This window comes from Macaca fascicularis, chromosome 15, assembly GCF_037993035.2.
Source record: "Macaca fascicularis isolate 582-1 chromosome 15, T2T-MFA8v1.1".
In the NCBI taxonomy this organism is placed as follows: domain Eukaryota; kingdom Metazoa; phylum Chordata; class Mammalia; order Primates; family Cercopithecidae; genus Macaca; species Macaca fascicularis.
In genome coordinates, this window is record NC_088389.1 from 119,665,005 (window position 1) to 119,683,829 (window position 18,825).

The window sequence follows — 18,825 nt, forward strand, 5'->3', positions numbered from 1 at the left end:
AGACTCCGCCCTCCTCTGGCCACGCCCCTGCCCGTCAAGGGCGCTCCCGCCCCCGTGCCGTACCTATTCTCCACTTCTTCCCGCGGGCAACTTCGCAACAGATCTCTGATTGGCTGACCCGGGAAGCCGACTTCGTGAAGCGGTGGCGACGATAGGCTGGCAGCCGGCCGACTTCCGCAGAAGGCGATTGGTCGGTACTGCTGTCCAATCGGCGGCGGGCTGTCGGATTCAAATCGGGATCGTTGAGACTGCGGTCGTTAGTCTCTGGCGAGTCGTTGCTTTGGCAGGACGTGGACGTGTCTACTGCTGCTCCCGCTTTTCGCGCTCTCTCGTTTCATTTTCGGCAGTGCGCCAGCAGGATGGCCCACAAGCAGATCTACTACTCGGACAAGTACTTCGACGAACACTACGAATACCGGTGAGCGGCTTTCTCAGACCCCGAGTCGGCTCTCTCAGCTGGGGCCCCCGCGGGCGGGGCGACCAAGGCGTAACAGGGTCGGGGGGGGGGTGCCGGGGTCTGGGGGGCGGAGCCCGAGGGCGAGGGCCGGAGTTTGGGGTCGCGGCCACCTGGTGCCCCGCGTAGTCGGTCATAGTTGGGTGCCTGGCGCGCCCGGCCGATTGGGCCTTTGTTCGGTGTGCGCGGAGGGTGAGGGAAGAGCGGCCACGGGGCCGCATTTAGTGCCCGGGTAGGAACCGGCGCAACTTGGGAGTCCCGGGGTCCTCGGCGACGCGGAGTGACCCTCCGGTCACTTTTTTCTCGGCCGTCGCACGGCCGTTCAGTAACTGGTCTCAGTTCCAGTTGTTTGAACCAGTCCAGGAAAACCTGCCTGGTGCCGTCCTTTTCCGTTCGCAACCGTGCCACACACTTTCCCTGTTTCTGACGGGGTGATGCAACTTTTACTAGTTTGTGGTCTAGAGTGGTAATTTTCATTTGTTAACATACAGGAACACACTTGTCTTCTTGTTTTTAAAGTGAGTGGTATAAGTTTTGGGGGCGACCCACCGAAAATGAGCTTGATGGGAATTCGAAAATGTTTACTGGGGATGGTGATTTGGGCCATTATATATTAGCCGCAGTCATACAATTGAGGGCATTATTAAAGGAGTTTCATTTTAAGGCCGATTAAGAACTTGAGTGGACTTTCGGCCTTATTTTCTGCTAGTCTACACTGGCCAAATTTTGGGCTTCGAGGAACTTTTGCGTTTGAGTCCTGAAGCGATGTACCAGAACGTAGTGTCAGTAAAATCAGACAGATTTTAAATGTCCCTATCCCCCAATTAAACTAGACTGGGGGAAAGCGGGTAGGGACATTTAAAATGTGTTGTCCTCCTTGTGTGCGGGACACTTCATTTAGGGCGTAGCTTCAGAGACCAGTTAACTCCTTTTTCTTACTAGGTAGTGACTAGAACGCTGCGTCCTGGGATACTACCAAGATTTCGGGGAGATAAAGCCCATGCCGTCGTTGCCCAAATTGTGACCTTGTTTTCTGTCTGCTGCCGTTGTAGGTTAGATTTCTACGAATGCTATTTAAGGAAGAAAGAACAAAACCCTGGGCGGTTTCTCTTTTTCTCTCCCTCCCAGCAGCATGGAAGTCTGTTTTCACATGAGGAATACTGAAGATTTCTATGGGTAGTAATAATTGCACCCTTTTGTATTCCTAGCTAGAAAAATACCATGTTTTTCTGGCTGTAGGTGAATTTCAAGTAGATTGTCTTAACTTTATAGTAATAACTATACAGTTCTAATCGTGTAATATGCTGGCACAGTGTTCAATTATGTGATGCTAATCAAGAGCCATATTGAGGATATCCGATAATGAACACAATGTAAACCGTAATAACCTTACTAAAACCTGGAGAATTATTCTGAAACACATCTGGTGCCAAGTGTTTAGGATAAGGATTTAAGGGTTGGTACAAGTTTCTTTTGGGGCATAATACTGAAAGTAAGTGAAGGTATTTCTCAGACTTCTTTCTGATGGCAGTAGGTCCATTTTTTAGTTTTAATATACTCAAATGATTTGTGTGTGGTAATGAAGAAGGTTTACATATCTGAAGTGATTTATTTTAACCCAGTAAAAATTAGAGCTGGTATTAATTGGCCAAGGCACTAACCTTTATGAAACAGGATAGTAATTTCCACAGATAATTTTAAAGGGGAAACTAGTGATAATATACCGCTAAGGCATGAGTCTAGGGTGGTTTGTATTAATATGTAATGGTGCAGCATGCAATGTAAACTTAAAAGGCTAGTATTTATTTTTCCCAGTGTGCAGTTATCTATATCTTTCTTAGATTTTTCTTAATTGCAAACTTAATTTCCTAGTCCTTTTACGTGAAGGTCTTAATGTTTCTAAGGGCATAACAGTGGGTGCCCCCACCCCCACATCATGGAAGTCTGTTTTCGCAGGAGAAAAACTGGTAATATCTCTGGGCAGGTTTACAAATTAGTAATACTTGCACTATTTTGCTCTTCAACTGAAATAAACGTTAGATTTTGGAAAAATTTTCCTTACGTGTAGTTTGAAAACTCTGTGTGGCAAAATATAGGTAGACTCCTCATATGGGCTTGATATTTTAAACAGTTTTTAAACAGTTTTCCTTTATAAAGAAACCCTGATGGAGGAGAGCCTGTTTCCGCGTTTATGGAGAAGGGTGGTAACTTCTATCTAAATAACTTGTTGGTAGATTTATGTACTCTGTAAATTTGAAAGACAAAAGGTACAAAAGCACTACGTTTCTCTTTGAGAATAATCAACAATATAGAAGATAGAAAGAAGATAACATTATTTGTAGAGCCTTAAAAGTTAGATGTTAAAGCAGTATTTAAAGAATGTGGGTGATAACTGGTAAGAATTACAAAGAGTCACCATATAGTTCACTGGAATTGGTGAAAACTGCAAATTATGGTAGTAAGGTATGACTTCGTGGCCTTAAGGCAATCTAGCAACATAAAAGAATTTTTCTGAGGCTCACTTTGCCCTGCAAGTGAATTGGTACTTAACCAACCACAGACTAAAATTTAAGTTGATGACAGCTGGGTGCTTATAATGGGTTAGGGGTTCAGTTTACTGCGTCTCAGAAAGTGACGAGATTGCACCTCATTCATCCCCATCCAACTGACTCACAGACATACCTTATACTGGTTAAAAATTTGGGTTGGTGGTTATGGATGGTTCAGTATAAAACTTGCTACTACTGGAGATGGTAAATATGGGGCTGAGAATTGTGACTTCTATAAAATCCTTTTTATGGTAATTGAGTAAAAGTTCTTACTCAATTTGGGGAAGGAGATTTGTCTGGCAATCTTTGACAGAATGCTTTGGGATACTCTTAATGATACAGATTTGTTTTTGAGAACTCGTACAGTTGTACATATTGATGGTTTAACTTTGAAGGTTATTCCATGCTTGCCTAAGAAACTGAACAATGTAAGTTTTGGATACAGGTCAGTAAGTTAACTGGAAAACTGAGGTTGCACACAATGTGTATGTGCAGTTAGTGGTTTTCTGTTTTTAATTCTGAACACAGTACTTGAAGTATAAGGCAACTTCTGGAGCATACAAGGACTGGTAGTTACTACAAAACTAGTGTTGGGAAGAGGAAACCCAAATTAACTGTAACTTACATTTTTCCTTACATAAAAGTCTAATAATCTGGGACACGGATAACAGCTCTACAGTCAGGGAGTAGGCTGGGTCCTTACCTCTTGTTGCTTTACCGTTCTCAATTTACTGTTGCTTCTGTGGTCCTAGACTCCTGCTCTGGCTCCCTGATCGTATTAATGTACATTCAACAAGAAGGAGAAAAAGTAGAGTTCAGCATGTTCTTTCCCTTTGAGAAAACTTTTCATAATAAGTTACACATTTTCTTGTATCTTGTTGGCTTATGATTTGGAGGCTGGTTAACCATATGCTCAACTTATATTTTGGGGTTCTATTCCTGAAGAAGATTCAGGCAACTGGTAAGCATTCTCTGGTAAGAGAAAAAGATTAATCCTAAGGAAAATGCCTTCTGCTTTTGGATTGCGCACCCTTAGCTCCCTAATTTGAACATAGGCCATCACATCAGAATTAAAGGTAGTAGAGTGTAATTCTCAATATTAAAGCAACAGAGTTGCTAAAGGGACATGTATAAAGCGACAGTTGTAGAAAAGGCACTGGACTAATACTTGGCTGTATCTTTTAACAGGCATGTTATGTTACCCAGAGAACTTTCCAAACAAGTACCTAAAACTCATCTGATGTCTGAAGAGGAGTGGAGGAGACTTGGTGTCCAACAGAGTCTAGGCTGGGTTCATTACATGATTCATGAGCCAGGTAAGCTTTGCTATATTATAGTAGAGCAGTAATTGTTGAAATATTGGTGGTTATGGCTGTCAAAATTTTAAAAATATCATTGACATCAACTGATATCTCAAAGTAACTCTTCTGATAAGTTGGTTTTTTTAAATGACTTATTTCTTGACTCTGGAGAGAGATCCAATTTTATGGTAAAATAAAATACCACAGGAGTGAAAGTAACACATTATTCTACTTGGAAAATAATGTAAGAACTAAAAAAAGATATTTTAAAATCTGTATCGTTAACAGTATCCCAAAGCATTTTACCATAAATATATCCTAAGTGTTCTTTTCTGTGTGTGAAAATTGATTTAATTTCATTTAATTAAATTCATTTAATTGATTTAATTCACTCTTCAGCCCTCTTAAAGGATAGCTACCACATGAAGTTTAAATGAGGTAATAGCATATGAACTCAAATGTGTTTATGGGTATCTTATGCTATTATGTGGTATTAACAAAAAGTTCAGGTATTAAATAGTAAACTCAAACTTTGTGAGTTTTCTAAACTAAAACAATGGGGGTTAAATTCTATTTTTGGGTTATCAGTAAATCTAACTTACAGCATTTATGTTTTGAACAAAATTTGAAGACATACTATAGAAGCTGAAGTAGGTGGAACTAAAACTATTGTGCTTTCTCCTCTGCTGTTAAAAACATTGCATTGAAAACTCTGAAAGAACTCATCGCTTTCTTGGGATTGAGATACGTAATCCTATTAGAATTCAGTCCAGATAATACAAAAGCAACTGAATAACTTAAGTGTAGATTTCTGTGCCCACCTATTGAAGCAGAATCTGTGGGGATGAGCATTAGTATGAGATCCTGTAGGTGATTTGAAAGAGGTGTTTTTCCCTATAAAGAGGTAATCTTTTTACTTTTAATCTATTTACTATAGACAGTAACTTTGAAGTAAAATTCATTTTAGATACCTCAAACCAGTTAATAGTGGACTCAGTTTATTTTATTCTGGCTTAGTTGAGAATGCTTTTGAATTTCTGATGAGTATATGAAAACCATATTAAAATGATTCAAAACATTTTCTTTCTACAGAACCACATATTCTTCTCTTTAGACGACCTCTTCCAAAAGATCAACAAAAATGAAGTTTATCTGGGGATCATCACATCTTTTCCAAATTTAATGTATATGTGTATATAAGGTAGTATTCAGTGAATACTTGAGAAATGTACAAATCTTTCATCCATACCTGTGCATGAGCTGTATTCTTCACAGCAACAGAGCTCAGTTAAATGCAACTGCAAGTAGGTTACTGTAAGATGTTTAAGATAAAAGTTCTTCCAGTTTTTCTCTTAAGTGCCTGTTTGACTTTACCTGTTACTTTTGTTCAATAAAGTTTGTATGTTGCATTTATCACTTTCAAGTTTTTGAGGTATATTTTCTTACAGTTAATTTGTGACTATTGAAATTGATTTCAGTGTTACAGTTTTAGCTCTGAGGAAGTTAACTTACCTTAAAGATCATGTTAAATGAGTTTAAAACAGTGTGGTATGATCTGGATACCATTTAATTCACTTAATTTAGAAATTAAGAACCAGGGATATGTTTAAAGCCAAAGTAGATTTTACCTCTTGAATTCCTAGAGAATTGGCTAGAACAGGAAAGCCCAAATTAATACTATCTGGGCTACTTCACTGTCACTGGCCACTAGTGGTCTTGGGAGAAACCTCTTAACTTTTTTATCCTCATCTACATTTCCAAGGTAGGGATAATGTTTCCTATAAAGTAACACCACATTTTTAAAGGTTCAAAAACACTGTAAAACACCTTTGCCTTTTTAGCTTCTAGGAAAGTGTTTTCGGAGTTAGATGCAGACATAGGCTGTTTAATTAATTGCTATGCTATAGAAACAAATCAGCAGCCAGCATACATCAGGTCCCTTGGTTAAGAAAGGGTGTCTTTACACATGAGCGCAATGAATTTTGAAGGTTGTGATTAGCAGCAACCTAGAATCTACTTCCCCCACCTCACTGCCACCACCACAGGATGTGTCCCAGGTAACAACAGAAATGACAAAATTAAACTTCATTACACTTTCGGGTAGACCCAATAGTGCTGAAAGAAAGGTGACAGCTACCCCTCAACTTCCAGCATAAATTCCTGCTGGACCAGACCCTAAGGTTCACTTCTGCTAGAGGCTGTGTAGTGAACTGAGACCTGGACAGAAATCTAAAAAAACTGGAACTGCACCTGTCTCACTTGCTTGAAATACTTGGTATTCAATGGTAGAGTTAATAAAAGTCTGTGCAAGGGACAGAGGAAACCTACAATTTGCCTCAATCCCCATTATTTTGGCCTATTTTGCTGACATTTTCTGTCCCTTAAACCCACTTGCATTTTCCTCCAAGCCTTTGAGTGAGGGAAGTTCCTCCTCCATCTATTGAAATCCACTGCATTCTTCCCTGTACTTTCGGTCAACCTCCTATCCCTGCTGCACCTTATACATTTCTCACAGTATTTAACGAATTTGCTCTGTGTAGAACTGTTTTTTTCCTTGTGAAAATTATACTATTCTATCTCTTGACCATGTCTTAGCACTTTTTTTAATTTTCCAAAGAAACCAAGCGGCGATTTAAATTATTTTCTGTGGCTACTTACAAACTTAACGTTTCTGGAAATTTAGGATACCAATAGAGTCTTGTCGGCTTTCCAGGTTTGCAGGACCTACAGGGTATGCAATTCCTGTAAGTCACCAATCTTGAGGAAATTTTAGGGAAATGCAGTGGCAGGGATGGGAGTAATGTCGGCCCCCTCAGTTTCCTTATTAGTAAATCTTCCTCCTCTTCAGGTGACTGCTCAAAGGTCACCTCAGCGAGAGGCCTTTCCGGACTAGCCCATCCCGTCCTAACGCCTAGACTCTTGAGGCCCAGGGGACAAGAGTAAATCACGGCCTCTCAGTTTCTAGTCGCTGCTGCCTTGGTGGAGACTATCTCGAATATCCCAGCAATAAAAGGCAGATCTGAGATTCCCGTAAGCTACTGAGTCCCCAGCCCAGAAGACTGGGGGATCCGCATTTCCCGCAAGCTCCCCACAGCCCTCCACGTGCAGCCCGCGCAGGTCCAGTGCCGCGGCCGCCGCGTACTTCCGACCGGAAGGAAGGGGAGGCTCTGTCGCTTTTCTGTGACGCACTTCCTGGCGTCGCCTGCAAGGGCGGAAACGCTTTGTCTGTCAGGCCAGCCGACAGCCGGCTGCTGGTCTCCCTAACGCGGCCTCCTCCGCGCCTCGCGCCATGGCGTCGGAGGGGCCGCGGGAGCCCGAAAGCGAGGTAAGGGCCGCCCAGGCCGACGGGAACTCTCTCGGCAGCCTCAGCCTGTCGGCCTGCCTCGCACTGGGGCCTCGGTCGGGCGGTGACTGGGCTGGTCCAACGGGCGTGGGTCGGATGCTGGTGACGGCACGGGAGCGCCCTACCGGGTGGCCACGATCTTCGCGCCCCGCCCAGGGTCCGCCTTGGGGTGGCGGTCAGCGGCCGCAGACCCCGCCCACAGTTAGCGCCGCGTCTACGGTGCGATGTCACCAAGCGCAGTGACTGCGGCCCAGCGCCGCGCTCCTCGCAGTCGGGGCGGGGGGACTCTGGCGAGCTTCCCGCGCTCTTGGGAACGGATAGATTGTTTTAAAGGACCCTGCGTTTTTCTGAACGTCGTTCTCCGGTCTACGTACTCAGCATTGCCACTAGAAGGCGCCCTGGCGATCGCATGCATTATTTTCAGACCCATAAAATTGTCGGTGAAAGTCAGTGTCTTACGAAGTAACTAAAAACTAAAGAAAGAAATCTACTGAATTCAAATTTCAAAGGCTCGTGGTGATATTTTCTGGCAAAACAAGGTTTGATATTTCAATAAAGCAAGACTTAGGGGTTCATGAGTAAAATGCATATATGCTTTTGTGCAACTTTTTCAAGAAAATGTAATGGAAATAAACGTCTGCAGTGTGTTTTGGGTGCTGTAGTTAAACATTCCACGTGTATGTTTGACTGCAGTAGTTGTACTGTGTGCCTTCTACAGTTCTGTTATTTCTAAGTGAATCTCTGGTAAAACACCCTTATTCCAAGATTAAAATTGCAGAAACGTTATCAGGTGTGATCTTAACTATATAACCTGGGTTAAATTTTATTTCCACTTGAACTCTTAATGTTTGTGGACTACTGCCTTTTCTAACAAAAAAAGCATTGGGGAGAAATCGTTAGCAAGCAGGTGCTTGTCTTTACGAGGCAGAAGTGTTTAAACAACATCGGGAACATTTCTGGGGCTATTAGGAACACCTCTTGGGTTTTTTGTTTGTTTACATTTGCTTGATCTCTGAATGTTTGTAGCCAAAACCTCATTTTTTTCCTCAGGGCATCAAGTTATCAGCAGATGTCAAACCATTTGTCCCCAGATTTGCCGGGCTCAATGTGGCATGGTTAGAGTCCTCAGAAGCATGTGTCTTCCCCAGCTCTGCAGCCACATACTATCCGTTTGTTCAGGAACCACCAGTGACCGAGTATGTATCTTTCTAAATGTCTTGCCTGGGACTTGCTTTTTGGATTTAATGGTGATTAGACTTTCAAATACTCGGCAGTTACTGCACTCAAGTTCTGCAGATGGCAGAGAATGCTCTTCAGTCAAGAAGAGTCTGAGCCAGTAGCACAACTTAACTGTAAACTGTGCCAAAAAACAGAAGCTTTAATTCCCCTTTTTTTCCTTCATACTCATTGTTATTTTCGGCAAAGAAGTGATAGAGACTGCATTGCATTTGTTAGTAAGAAATGCAGTTTCAGGCCAGGCGCTGTGACTCACGCCTGTAATCCTAGCACTTTGAGAGGCCGAGGTGGGTGGATTGATCACCTGAGGTCAGGAGTTCAAGACCAGCCTGGCCAATATGGTGAAACCCTGTCTCCACAAAAATACAAAAGTTAACCAGGTGTGGTGGCGGACCCCTGTAATGCCAGCTATTCGGGAGACTGGGGCAGGAGTATCCCTTGAACGCGGGAGGCGGAGATTGCAGTGGGCCGAGATTGCACCACTACACTCAAACCTTGTAAAAAAAAAAAAAAATCCCGTTTCAGGGTTCATTTGTTCATATGGTTTAAAATTATATCATGTATCTAATGGGAGATGAAATGTGGAAGGAAGGGCAAAGGAAGGACCAGATAAACATACTCCTCATTTTTAAGGTTAACGTTTTAAAATCTTGTTCAGGGAAGGGGAGGGGACTAGCAACCATAGTTGCCTCTGTGTGGATAATGTTTTGGAAATTGTTGACTTTTGCTTTCCACCGTTTTACTTTATATCTGTTATATGGAGAGGAATTTTACACATTTCAGGTTTAAGTTCATCTAAATTTGAGTTGAAAGAAGGCTTATATTTTTCCTTACATTTTCTTTTTCATTCTCAAGATTCATTCTCTAGGTATTTACAAAATGGCTTCCTCTTGTAGCTGAATTTAGACAAAAAACATTAATCTTTCACATAATTGTGTAGATTTATTTGTAGACCTATTTTTAAGATTTGCATCAGGTGTAGTTCTAATCTAAGAATCCTTGTGCTTTGTTCTTCTTTGATATGATTCAAACTTGTTTCCTTTTATTTGTGCCTGCATGGTGTGATTGAAAATAGTTTGTACTGTATATAAATTCTAGAATTATATTTGCAAGAATGAGAATTATAATGAATAAGAAAATCATTGAGCTGTCTGGTGTATTTAGGAAATACTGAAAGTTGTGTTTTTTTGACAAAAGTTGAAACACTACCTTTATGTGCTGGAATTTGGTCTTTGGTAGGAATACCCTATTTTTCCACTGCATTTCATCCATTGGAAAGGGGAGTTTGGCGTGGGTCTCACCTGAGTTGTTCCCTACCTTGAGTGTCTCACATAACAAAATACAAAAATATATATCAGTGATAAGAGCTCAAAGCCATCTGCTAGGTGGTATTCCAGTTACTCAAAATAGTTGTGGAAAACATTCACATGGCTGAAGCAACATTTTGGCAGTAACATGAGTGGAGACTAATCAGAGACTCAAGAATGGGCAGTGCTGAATTTAAAAATTAGTTTTCTTGGCCGGGTGTGGTGGCTCACGCCAGTAATCCCAGCGCTTTGGGAGGCTGAGGCGGGTGGATCGCGAGGTCAGGAGTTCAAGACCAGCCTGGCCAAGATGGTGAAACACCATCTCTACTACAAAAATACAAAAATTAGCCAGTTGTGGTGGCAGGCGCCTGTAATCCCAGTTACTCAGAAGGCTGAGGCAGAGAATTGCTTGAACCTGAGAGATGGAGGTTGCAGTGAGCTGAGACTACGCCACTGCACTCCAGCTTGGGAAACAGAGCATGACTCTGTCTCAAAAAAAAAAAAAAAAGTTTTCTTAACTCTCTTTTTTTTTTTTTTTAGCTTTGATTTATGACCAAGGAAAAGTATTCATGCCTGGCAAGAACACAAGGATAAGGAAGGCATTAAGTTGAAGAGGAAGAGTTAGAAAGGAAAAGAGCCTTTAAAGTGGGGATGAAATAATGAGACTTCACATAGTTGAGAATTGGTTATCTGGGCAATTCTAATATAGATTAAAAATTGCATTGCTATAGTCAAGATTACATGTAAATGTAATCTTGCTGCTGTGACAAAAGGAATAGAAGTTTCTGAAACAACTATTTCCTTTTTTTTTTTTTTTTACTTATTCAACTACATAGCATCCTAAGTCATCTTTGTATGTCCCCTTCCCTCATCTTTCCTTAAAGAAAGTATAGTAACCTTTTCCAGAATCAGTCCTCCAGTACCTTTCACAGTGCACTCAAGGATGCTCATTTATTCGTTTGGAATTAATTATTGGAAGTCTTCCATAGTTTTGAAGTGATGGAGATGAAAATGAACATACCAGACTCTTCCATATTTATGTTATAGGACAAGACAAAGAAATTAGAAGTAGTCTGACAGATAACATTTGCCATGTTTGGAAAATACTGATTATTTACTGATAATCAAATTTGCCTATGCAAACAAGTTTGTTCCAAGTAATGTCCGTTGTCATCGTATATCCTTTGTGACAAGTCCTGTGTAACCCATGTATGAGGATGTGTGCCTTTTGTTTGGGTATTATTGTATACTTTCACTTCTTTCATGGTTACCACAATCCATGAGGTGGCAGGCAGATGTAATGTTATTTTTGCACATGGGAAACTGAAGCTAGAAATGTTTGTTCATACTGATTCAAATAGGTGGCACCAGAACCAGAATTAACATGCTGTTCTCTAAAACTGCTACCGCTGTTGACAAGAGGTAGTTGAGCATTTTCACCATCTGTGAAAATTTTAGCACCAAATGATGTTTTTGAGTTAAAGCAGATCAGCTATGAGAAGAACTAGTGGTATACAACATCTGTGGGTGTTGTAAGCAGAAAGATAAGAGGTTCTGACTCAGAATGTGTCTGATGGGTGACATAAGAAGGGTGCAGAGGAGACTGCACCAGGGAAAAAGACAGAGATAGAGCCTTGGAGGGCAGGTGAGAGCCAGGCAAGCAAAGTCCAGGCCAGGGAGCTTTTCAAGTCATGTGATGGTCAAGCCAGACCCAACGGGTGCCTGGAGGAAGAGGCAAGAAGGAGGTACTGGGAGACCTGGAAGCCATTGGTAGGAAAGGGGCAAAGGGAAGTGGAGCCAGAAGACCAGCAGGTATTGCACAGGTACTCAGACATTTTGATTTTAGTGCGGATGGGGCAGCGTAGGACAGTGAATGAGAAACAGGTGTGTTACTGTGGGTTTAGGGTCATCTGGACCACTCCTGGCATCTGGAATTTCCCAGATATGCCATTTGAAGCCACACCAGATGCTGTGAGTTACTGCTTTGATATTCTGTATTTTGTGTTGTTTTCTGCATGTAATTGTGTTTGCACTGGATGGAAATGGAAAATACCAACTTTCCAGAGGAGGAAGGACCGGTGAGGGGACAGAAACCCAGATGACTTATCCAGAATGGAAAACTGGATTGTGATTGAGCTAGGACCCCAACCAAGGTCTGCTGACTCCTGGCTGAAAATTTCCTGGATGGCAGCAGTCGTCAAAACCAATGGACCCTGTCCCTGCTTTTCTTTTTAGCTACATTTCATTTATCTGTTCATGTATCTATTTGTTGGACTTGGGAATAGTCTTTTTCACATTTCTTTTTTCTGTCAACCCATCTTCTTTTATGAAGAACAGATTATCCACCTTCCCTGACACTTGCACCCCACTAGCTTTTCTGAACTACAAGCAAAATACAGCACAGAATTCACAGGAACATGTAGGCAGTGGGATGAGGCTTTGAGCCTCTTTTCTACAAAGAGCTAGTCCTCAGTGCTGTATGTTTGGAGCAGTGCTAGGCCAGTTGTTTTGTGGGACAAAGGTCAGTAAAAAGGGTTTTATTTGATTTTTAATTGGGAATATTTCATGTTAAAGTTACTTACCTGTAAGTAAAAGATCTTAGAAAATCTAAGTTAACATATCATGAAATAGTATACAGTGAGATGAGGTAATCTATGATTAAGTTCTGGATAGAAGTGAAAGCAGTAAACATTATTACATTATCGGTAGAGCCTGTAGTCTTCCTTTCTTATTCAGTATAGTCTCTTACTTGCAGCGCATTCGAAATATGATTTCTAGTAAGCAATGCTTATGCTCATAGCTCCTGACCGCGTAACAGTTTGAAGGTCTTACAGGGTGTGTCATGATTAGGTTTGGATTTTTCTGCCTTTCAGTGTACTGGTACATTTTGGAATAGCTCTGGAAATTAACAGAAACATTTGCTGGAATGAGGAGGTCACTATTTGTATTTTAAATCAGTTAGCATTTTGTCATTGTATCAGCTTTCATGGGGAAAAGGTTGAAACCTGTAGCCTTGTATCAAATTGGCTAAAAATGAAAAATTAGTGTTAAATTATATTTTGGTTTAGTCTAGCAGCTTGGGATAAATTGAGGCAATAGCAGCTTTCAAAGCTGGCATCCATCTTGTTAGTAAGTGTGTAGTTTCCATCCACAGTGCCATGCAGTGTCTCCTTTGCACTCTGGCCCTGACAGTCAGCAAAGCGCAGGATGTCATGGTGGGTTTGGAGCAGGGAAGTGCTGGAGAAAACCATTTGCAGCAGGCCTGATGGAGATATTGCAGGATATTGCGTCCTCCCTCAGCGAGAGAATGGTCTTTTGGGGCATTTTGGCCAGGGTTGCTGGAAGGGCTTTCCCAAATACTTGGTAGCAGCTGAGTGAAAAGCTGCTGGAGCATCTTCTGGCCCTGTTGATGTTTCTTATGGACTTCCAGCTCATTAGTGAAAAAAATAGAGTCAACATCTTTCTTTGTAGGAAAGAAGCACTCAGAGATTTTATTTGGCTTTTAATTAAGGATATTTCAACGCTAGAGTGAATGGTCTCAAAAATATTAAATGTTAAGTTTGAATTAGTTTATTACAGAAAAGCTTCTTGGTTTGCAGTATGAAATCTGCAACTAAAGTTTACACTTTTTACTTAGGCAGAAAATATATACTGAAGACATGGCCTTTGGAGCTTCAACTTTTCCACCTCAGTATTTATCTTCTGAGATAACTCTTCATCCATATGCCTATTCTCCTTATACCCTTGACTCCACACAGAATGTTTACTCAGTGCCTGGCTCCCAGTATCATTATAACCATCCCAGTTGTTACCGAAGTTTTCAAACAGTGAAGCATCAAAATGAGAACGTGTGCCCTCTCCCACAAGAAATGAAAGCTCTGTTTAAGGTGAGTAATGATGTCATTTTGTTGTGTCCTTTAGTTGGTTGCTTTAATGTTTAAAATGTAAAGAAATGGTAAATTTGTACATCGTATTTAAGCACTGTGTATTTTTTTGTATTTAACCTTTCAAAAATTGTTGAATTATGAATACTTAAGATTTTGGTACTTTAAACTTTTTATAGTGGTGGTTTTATTTCATGTTGCTTTTTAATCTTTCCTGCAGAAAAAAACCTATGATGAGAAAAAAACGTATGATCAGCAAAAGTTTGACAGTGAAAGAACTGATGGAACTATGTCATCCGAGATAAAATCAGCTAGAGGTTCACATCATTTGTCCATTTATGCTGAGAATAGTTTGAAATCAGGTAAAAATAACCAACTATGTAGTATAATGCCAGCCTACCGTATGTGCCCCAGAGACATTCCTGCTGTGTGTACAGCTGTTTCTATGGGCTTGTTCATTATGACTACTCCAAGAAACGAAAACTGGGCCTGACACAGCTTAGGGCGTCCGACTTCCTAAGCAATTCTAGAGGTCTTTCTTCCCAGGGATGGGATTATTATTTGGTACCTGTTGCATTGTGGGATCTTAAGTGCCTATAATTTGTATTATTTGGTATATACATTTTTCTCTTTTCATTGACTTCACTCATAAACCATCTGGTACAAGGGATGTTTTAACTATTAACTGTAATAACTCTGGTCTTATAATTAAATGAGGGGCTTCATGAAGCTGCAGCCTACCTTATCCATTGCATTTCAGGAGAAAGATGGGAAAGAGGTTATGCGTTTTATGCTACCTGCTTCCCTCTAGTTTATTCCAGCAAACTGAAAGATGGAAAGTTACTAGCACAGAAAATTCGTTAGAGTCCCTTTAAATTTGCAATACTCTAAAATGTATATTAAGAAAAATTAAAATGCCCAGCTGCACAGTCAGGTTAAGGTAACTATTTCATCAGCCTTAGCATTACAGTTATGCCTCACTTACTGATGGGGACACATTCTGAGAAGTGTGCCCTTAGGTGATTTCGTCATTGTGGGAGCATTTAGAATGTACTTACACAGACCTAGATGGTATAGCCGACTACCTAGCTAGGCTATATGATACAGCCTATTGTTCCTAGGTTATAAACCTTTATACCATATTCCTGTACTGAATACTGTAGGCAACGGTAACATAGTGGTAAGTATTTGTGTATCAAAATATAGAAAAAGTACAGTAAAAATATAGTTAAAAGATACAAAATATTTTACCTGTATAGGGCACTTACTGTGAATGGAGCTGGCAGAACTGGAAGTTGCTCTGGGTGATTCAGTGAGTGAGTGGTGTGTGAATGTGAAGGCCTAGGGCATTACTGTACACTATTGTAGACTTTCTAAACATTGTACACTTAGGCTACATGAAATTTATGAAAGTATTTTTTTCAGTAATTAATCTTAGCTTATTGTAACTTTTTTACTTTATAAATTTTTAATTTTTTTAACTTTCTGACTCTTGTAATGATACTTACCTTTTGTAATAAAACACAAACATGCAGAAAAACCAAAAATATTTGGCTTGGACAAAAAATTCTTTCTTTACATCCTTATTCTATAATTTTTTTTAAACTTTCTACACTTTTTAATTAAAAACGAAGACATAACCACACACATTAGCCTAGGCCTGTACCGGGTCAGGATCATCTGTATCACCACTGTCTTCCACCTCCACATCTCGTCCCACTGGAAGGTCTTCAGGGACAGTAACATGCACGGAGCTGTCATCTCCTGTGATAACAATGCCTTGTTCTGGAATCCCTCCTGAGGCACCTGCTTGAAGCTGCTTTATACTTAACTTTTTCTTTTGTCATTTTGGGTTTTTTTTTGAGACATAGTCTCACTGTGTTACACAGGCTGGAGTGCAGTGGCGCTATCTTGGCTCGCTCACTCCAACCTCTGCCTCCCAAGTTCAAGCAATTCTTGTGCCTCAGCCTCCCAAGTAGCTAGGGGGCATGTGCCCCCACACCCAGCTAATTTTTGTATTTTCTTTTATTTTCCTTTTTTTTTTTTTTTGAGACGGAGTCTCACTCTGTCGCCCAGGCTCGAGTGCAGTGGCGCAATCTCTGCAAGATCGGCTCACTGCAAGCTCCGCCTCCCGGGCTCACGCCATTCTCCTGCCTCAGCCTCCCAAGTAGCTGGGACTACAGGCGCCCGCCATCTCGCCTGGCTAGTTTTTTTGTGGTTTTTTTGGTAGAGACGGGGTTTCACCGTGTTAGCCAGGATGGTCTCGATCTCCTGACCTCGTGATCCCTCCGTCTCGGCCTCCCAAAGTGCTAGGATTACAGGCTTGAGCCACCGCGCCCGGCATGTATTTTCAATAGAGTTGGGGTTTTACCATGTTGGCCAGGCTGGTCTCGAGCTCGTGGCTGCAAGTGATCTGCCTGCCTCAGCCTCCTGAAGTGCTGGGATTAAGGCATGAGCCACCTTGCCCTGGCCAAATTTTTCTTTTGTAAGCAGAGGGAATATATACTCCAAAGATAAAAAGTATAATACATACATAAACAAGTGATATAGTTGTTTATTATCATTATCAAGTATTATGTACTATACATCATCCTATGTACTATACTTTTGTATGCCTGTTAGCTCAGTAGGTTTGTTTACACCAGCATCACCACAAACATGTGAGTAATGCATTGCACCATGACATTACCAGTAGGCAATAGGAATTTTTCAGCTTCATTACAATCTTGTGGGGCTGTTGTATACGTAATCCATTGTTGACCAGACCATCACTATGTGGCCCGTGACTGTACATACTCCTAAAATGTGCAGTGCATTTTGGTTTTTCTGCACAATGGCCCAACCAGAGTGATTGATATTTATAACCTTTATACTTTTACAAAGGAAGGTGAACAACACTGGTAAGAATTACGGTGTTTTGACAACAACCTGTTGCATCGATAGCAATAGTCTTTCTACTCTGCAATTTTTGCTTGAGTACTGGTCATCAAACAGTAACTAAATTTTTATTCTTAATTTTGTAATTACAGATGGTTACCATAAGCGAACAGACAGGAAATCCAGAATCATTGCAAAAAATGTATCTACCTCCAAACCTGAGTTTGAATTTACCACACTGGACTTTCCTGAACTGCAAGGTGCAGAGAACAATATGTCAGAGATACAGAAGCAACCCAAGTGGGGACCTGTCCACTCTTCCTCCACCGACATTTCTCTTCTAAGAGAAGTAGTAAAACCAGCTGCAGTGTTATCAAAGGTGAGGTGAGGGTTTCTCTCTTACTTTTTCTTTTTCCTTGGTACACACTTTTTAAATTGTCTCACTTCAAACATTACACATTAAATCCTGCTGTGGGCTTTGATGTCCATGGAGCTGGGGAGGATGCATTGGGGGAGACCTTTCATTGTGCACTTAGATGACCTTAGTTAGAACAGTTTACAATGAGGCTGTAACATCTAGTGCAGCTATTGTTTTATTTTTGTTTGTTTGTTTGTTTGTTTGTTTGTTTTTTTGGAAACGGAGTCTCGCTCTGTCACCAGGCTGGAGTGCAGTGGCACGATCTCGGCTCACTGCAACCTCCACCTCCCGGGTTCAAGCAGTTCTCCTGCCTCAGCCTCTGGAGTAGCTGGGACTACAGGTGCACGCTTCAGGTGCACGCTGCCACGACCGGCTAATTTTTTTTTGTATTTTAGTAGAGACGGGGTTTCATCATGTTGCCCAGGCTGGTCTTGAACACCTGAGCTATGGCAGTCTGCCCGCCGTGGCCTCCCAACGTGCTGGGATTACAGGTGTGAGCCACCGTGCCCGGTTGCAGCTAGTGTTCTAAAAGAATCACCTAGTATAGCTTTTTTTTTTTTTTGCGGGGAGAGAGTCTCACTCTGTCGCCTAGGCTGGAGTGCAGTGGTGCGATCTTGGCTTCTTGGCTCACTACAGTCCCCGCCTTCCAGGTTCAAGCAATTCTCCTGCTTCAGCCTCCTGAGTAGCTGGGACTACAGGTACACGCCACCACATCTAGCTAATTTTTTTGTATTTTTAGGAGGGATGGGGTTTCACCATATTGGTCAGGCTGGTCTCGAACTCCTAACCTCAGGTGATCCACCTGCCTCGGCCTCCCAAAGTGCAGGGATTACACGATTGAGCCACCATGCCCAACCTAGTATACTCCTTTTTATGTGGTAGCTGAAAGGTGTCGTAGTGCCTCAGAAGGAAAAGATTCTAGCAGAGTTTAGCTGCTTTGACAGCCCATTTTCAACACACTATTTCTAGCATTCTGGTAGTACTTTTTCCAATACAGAAAAAAAACACTTTTAAAAATTGAAATGCATAAAGTCCTCACATAATGTTGTCAATAGGTTCTTGGAAACTGCAACGTTAAATGAAAGGCCGTAGTAGGTCCTCCAGTAACATTTTCTTCACTATCATTTTGATGGTGATGAAAAAAAGGAATTGGTTTTGTTTTATGTTGTTTTGTTTAAAGTCACAGTTTCCAAGAACCTGTCCATGGTGCTAAGTGAGGACTTAACTGTAGTAATATTTAAAACTGCGTAGTGTAACTTCTGAATTTTCCAGGCTTTTATCTACATCTTTGTCTTGTTAATGATGCAGCAAATTCAGGAAAACTTATTACAGCAGGTAATTCACTTTGTTACACATTTGATCTCAAAGTTTTAGTCCACCAAGTTGAGGCATTTCTCTCAAATGGATTGATTTGAGACTTCCAGGAAGAAATGGTGTCTAGTTAGTAGTTCCTAAA

The 18,825-nt window shown here is 41.3% G+C and overlaps 3 protein-coding genes across 24 annotated transcripts in view; 2 read left to right on the top strand and 1 right to left on the bottom strand.

Moving 5' to 3' along the window:
- The window catches only part of SHC3 (SHC adaptor protein 3), a 309,673-nt gene extending 309,215 nt beyond the window's left edge, over positions 1 to 458 (bottom strand). Inside the window, exon 1 of the mRNA XM_074017818.1 lies at positions 64 to 458. The gene's annotated coding sequence lies outside the window, so the exon portion shown is untranslated. The remainder of the gene's footprint in view (positions 1 to 63) is intronic.
- On the top strand, positions 257 to 5,717 carry CKS2 (CDC28 protein kinase regulatory subunit 2). Its single transcript, XM_005582107.5, has 3 exons — positions 257 to 418; positions 4,192 to 4,319; positions 5,397 to 5,717. The coding sequence occupies exons 1-3, from the start codon at positions 360 to 362 to the stop codon at positions 5,447 to 5,449; spliced, it is 240 nt and encodes a 79-aa protein (XP_005582164.1). The 5' UTR covers positions 257 to 359; the 3' UTR covers positions 5,450 to 5,717.
- A 1,799-nt stretch (positions 5,718 to 7,516) lies between these two features.
- The window catches only part of SECISBP2 (SECIS binding protein 2), a 42,359-nt gene continuing 31,050 nt past the window's right edge, over positions 7,517 to 18,825 (top strand). For 12 of the 22 annotated variants that reach the window (XR_006692857.2, XR_012424858.1, XR_012424859.1 and 9 more), the window contains exons 1-5: positions 7,517 to 7,629; positions 8,698 to 8,843; positions 13,828 to 14,077; positions 14,295 to 14,436; positions 17,104 to 17,330. Coding sequence is in view for 16 of the 22 variants with exons in the window: in XM_045374312.3 (XP_045230247.2) it covers positions 7,594 to 7,629; positions 8,698 to 8,843; positions 13,828 to 14,077; positions 14,295 to 14,436; positions 17,104 to 17,330 (801 nt within the window). In the remaining 6 variants the exon portion in view is untranslated. Of the gene's footprint in view, positions 8,187 to 8,697; positions 8,844 to 12,254; positions 12,712 to 13,827; positions 14,078 to 14,294; positions 14,437 to 17,103; positions 17,331 to 18,825 lie in introns of all 22 variants that reach the window. The other 10 variants (XR_012424863.1, XM_005582119.4, XM_074017811.1 and 7 more) reach the window with 4 other exon arrangements.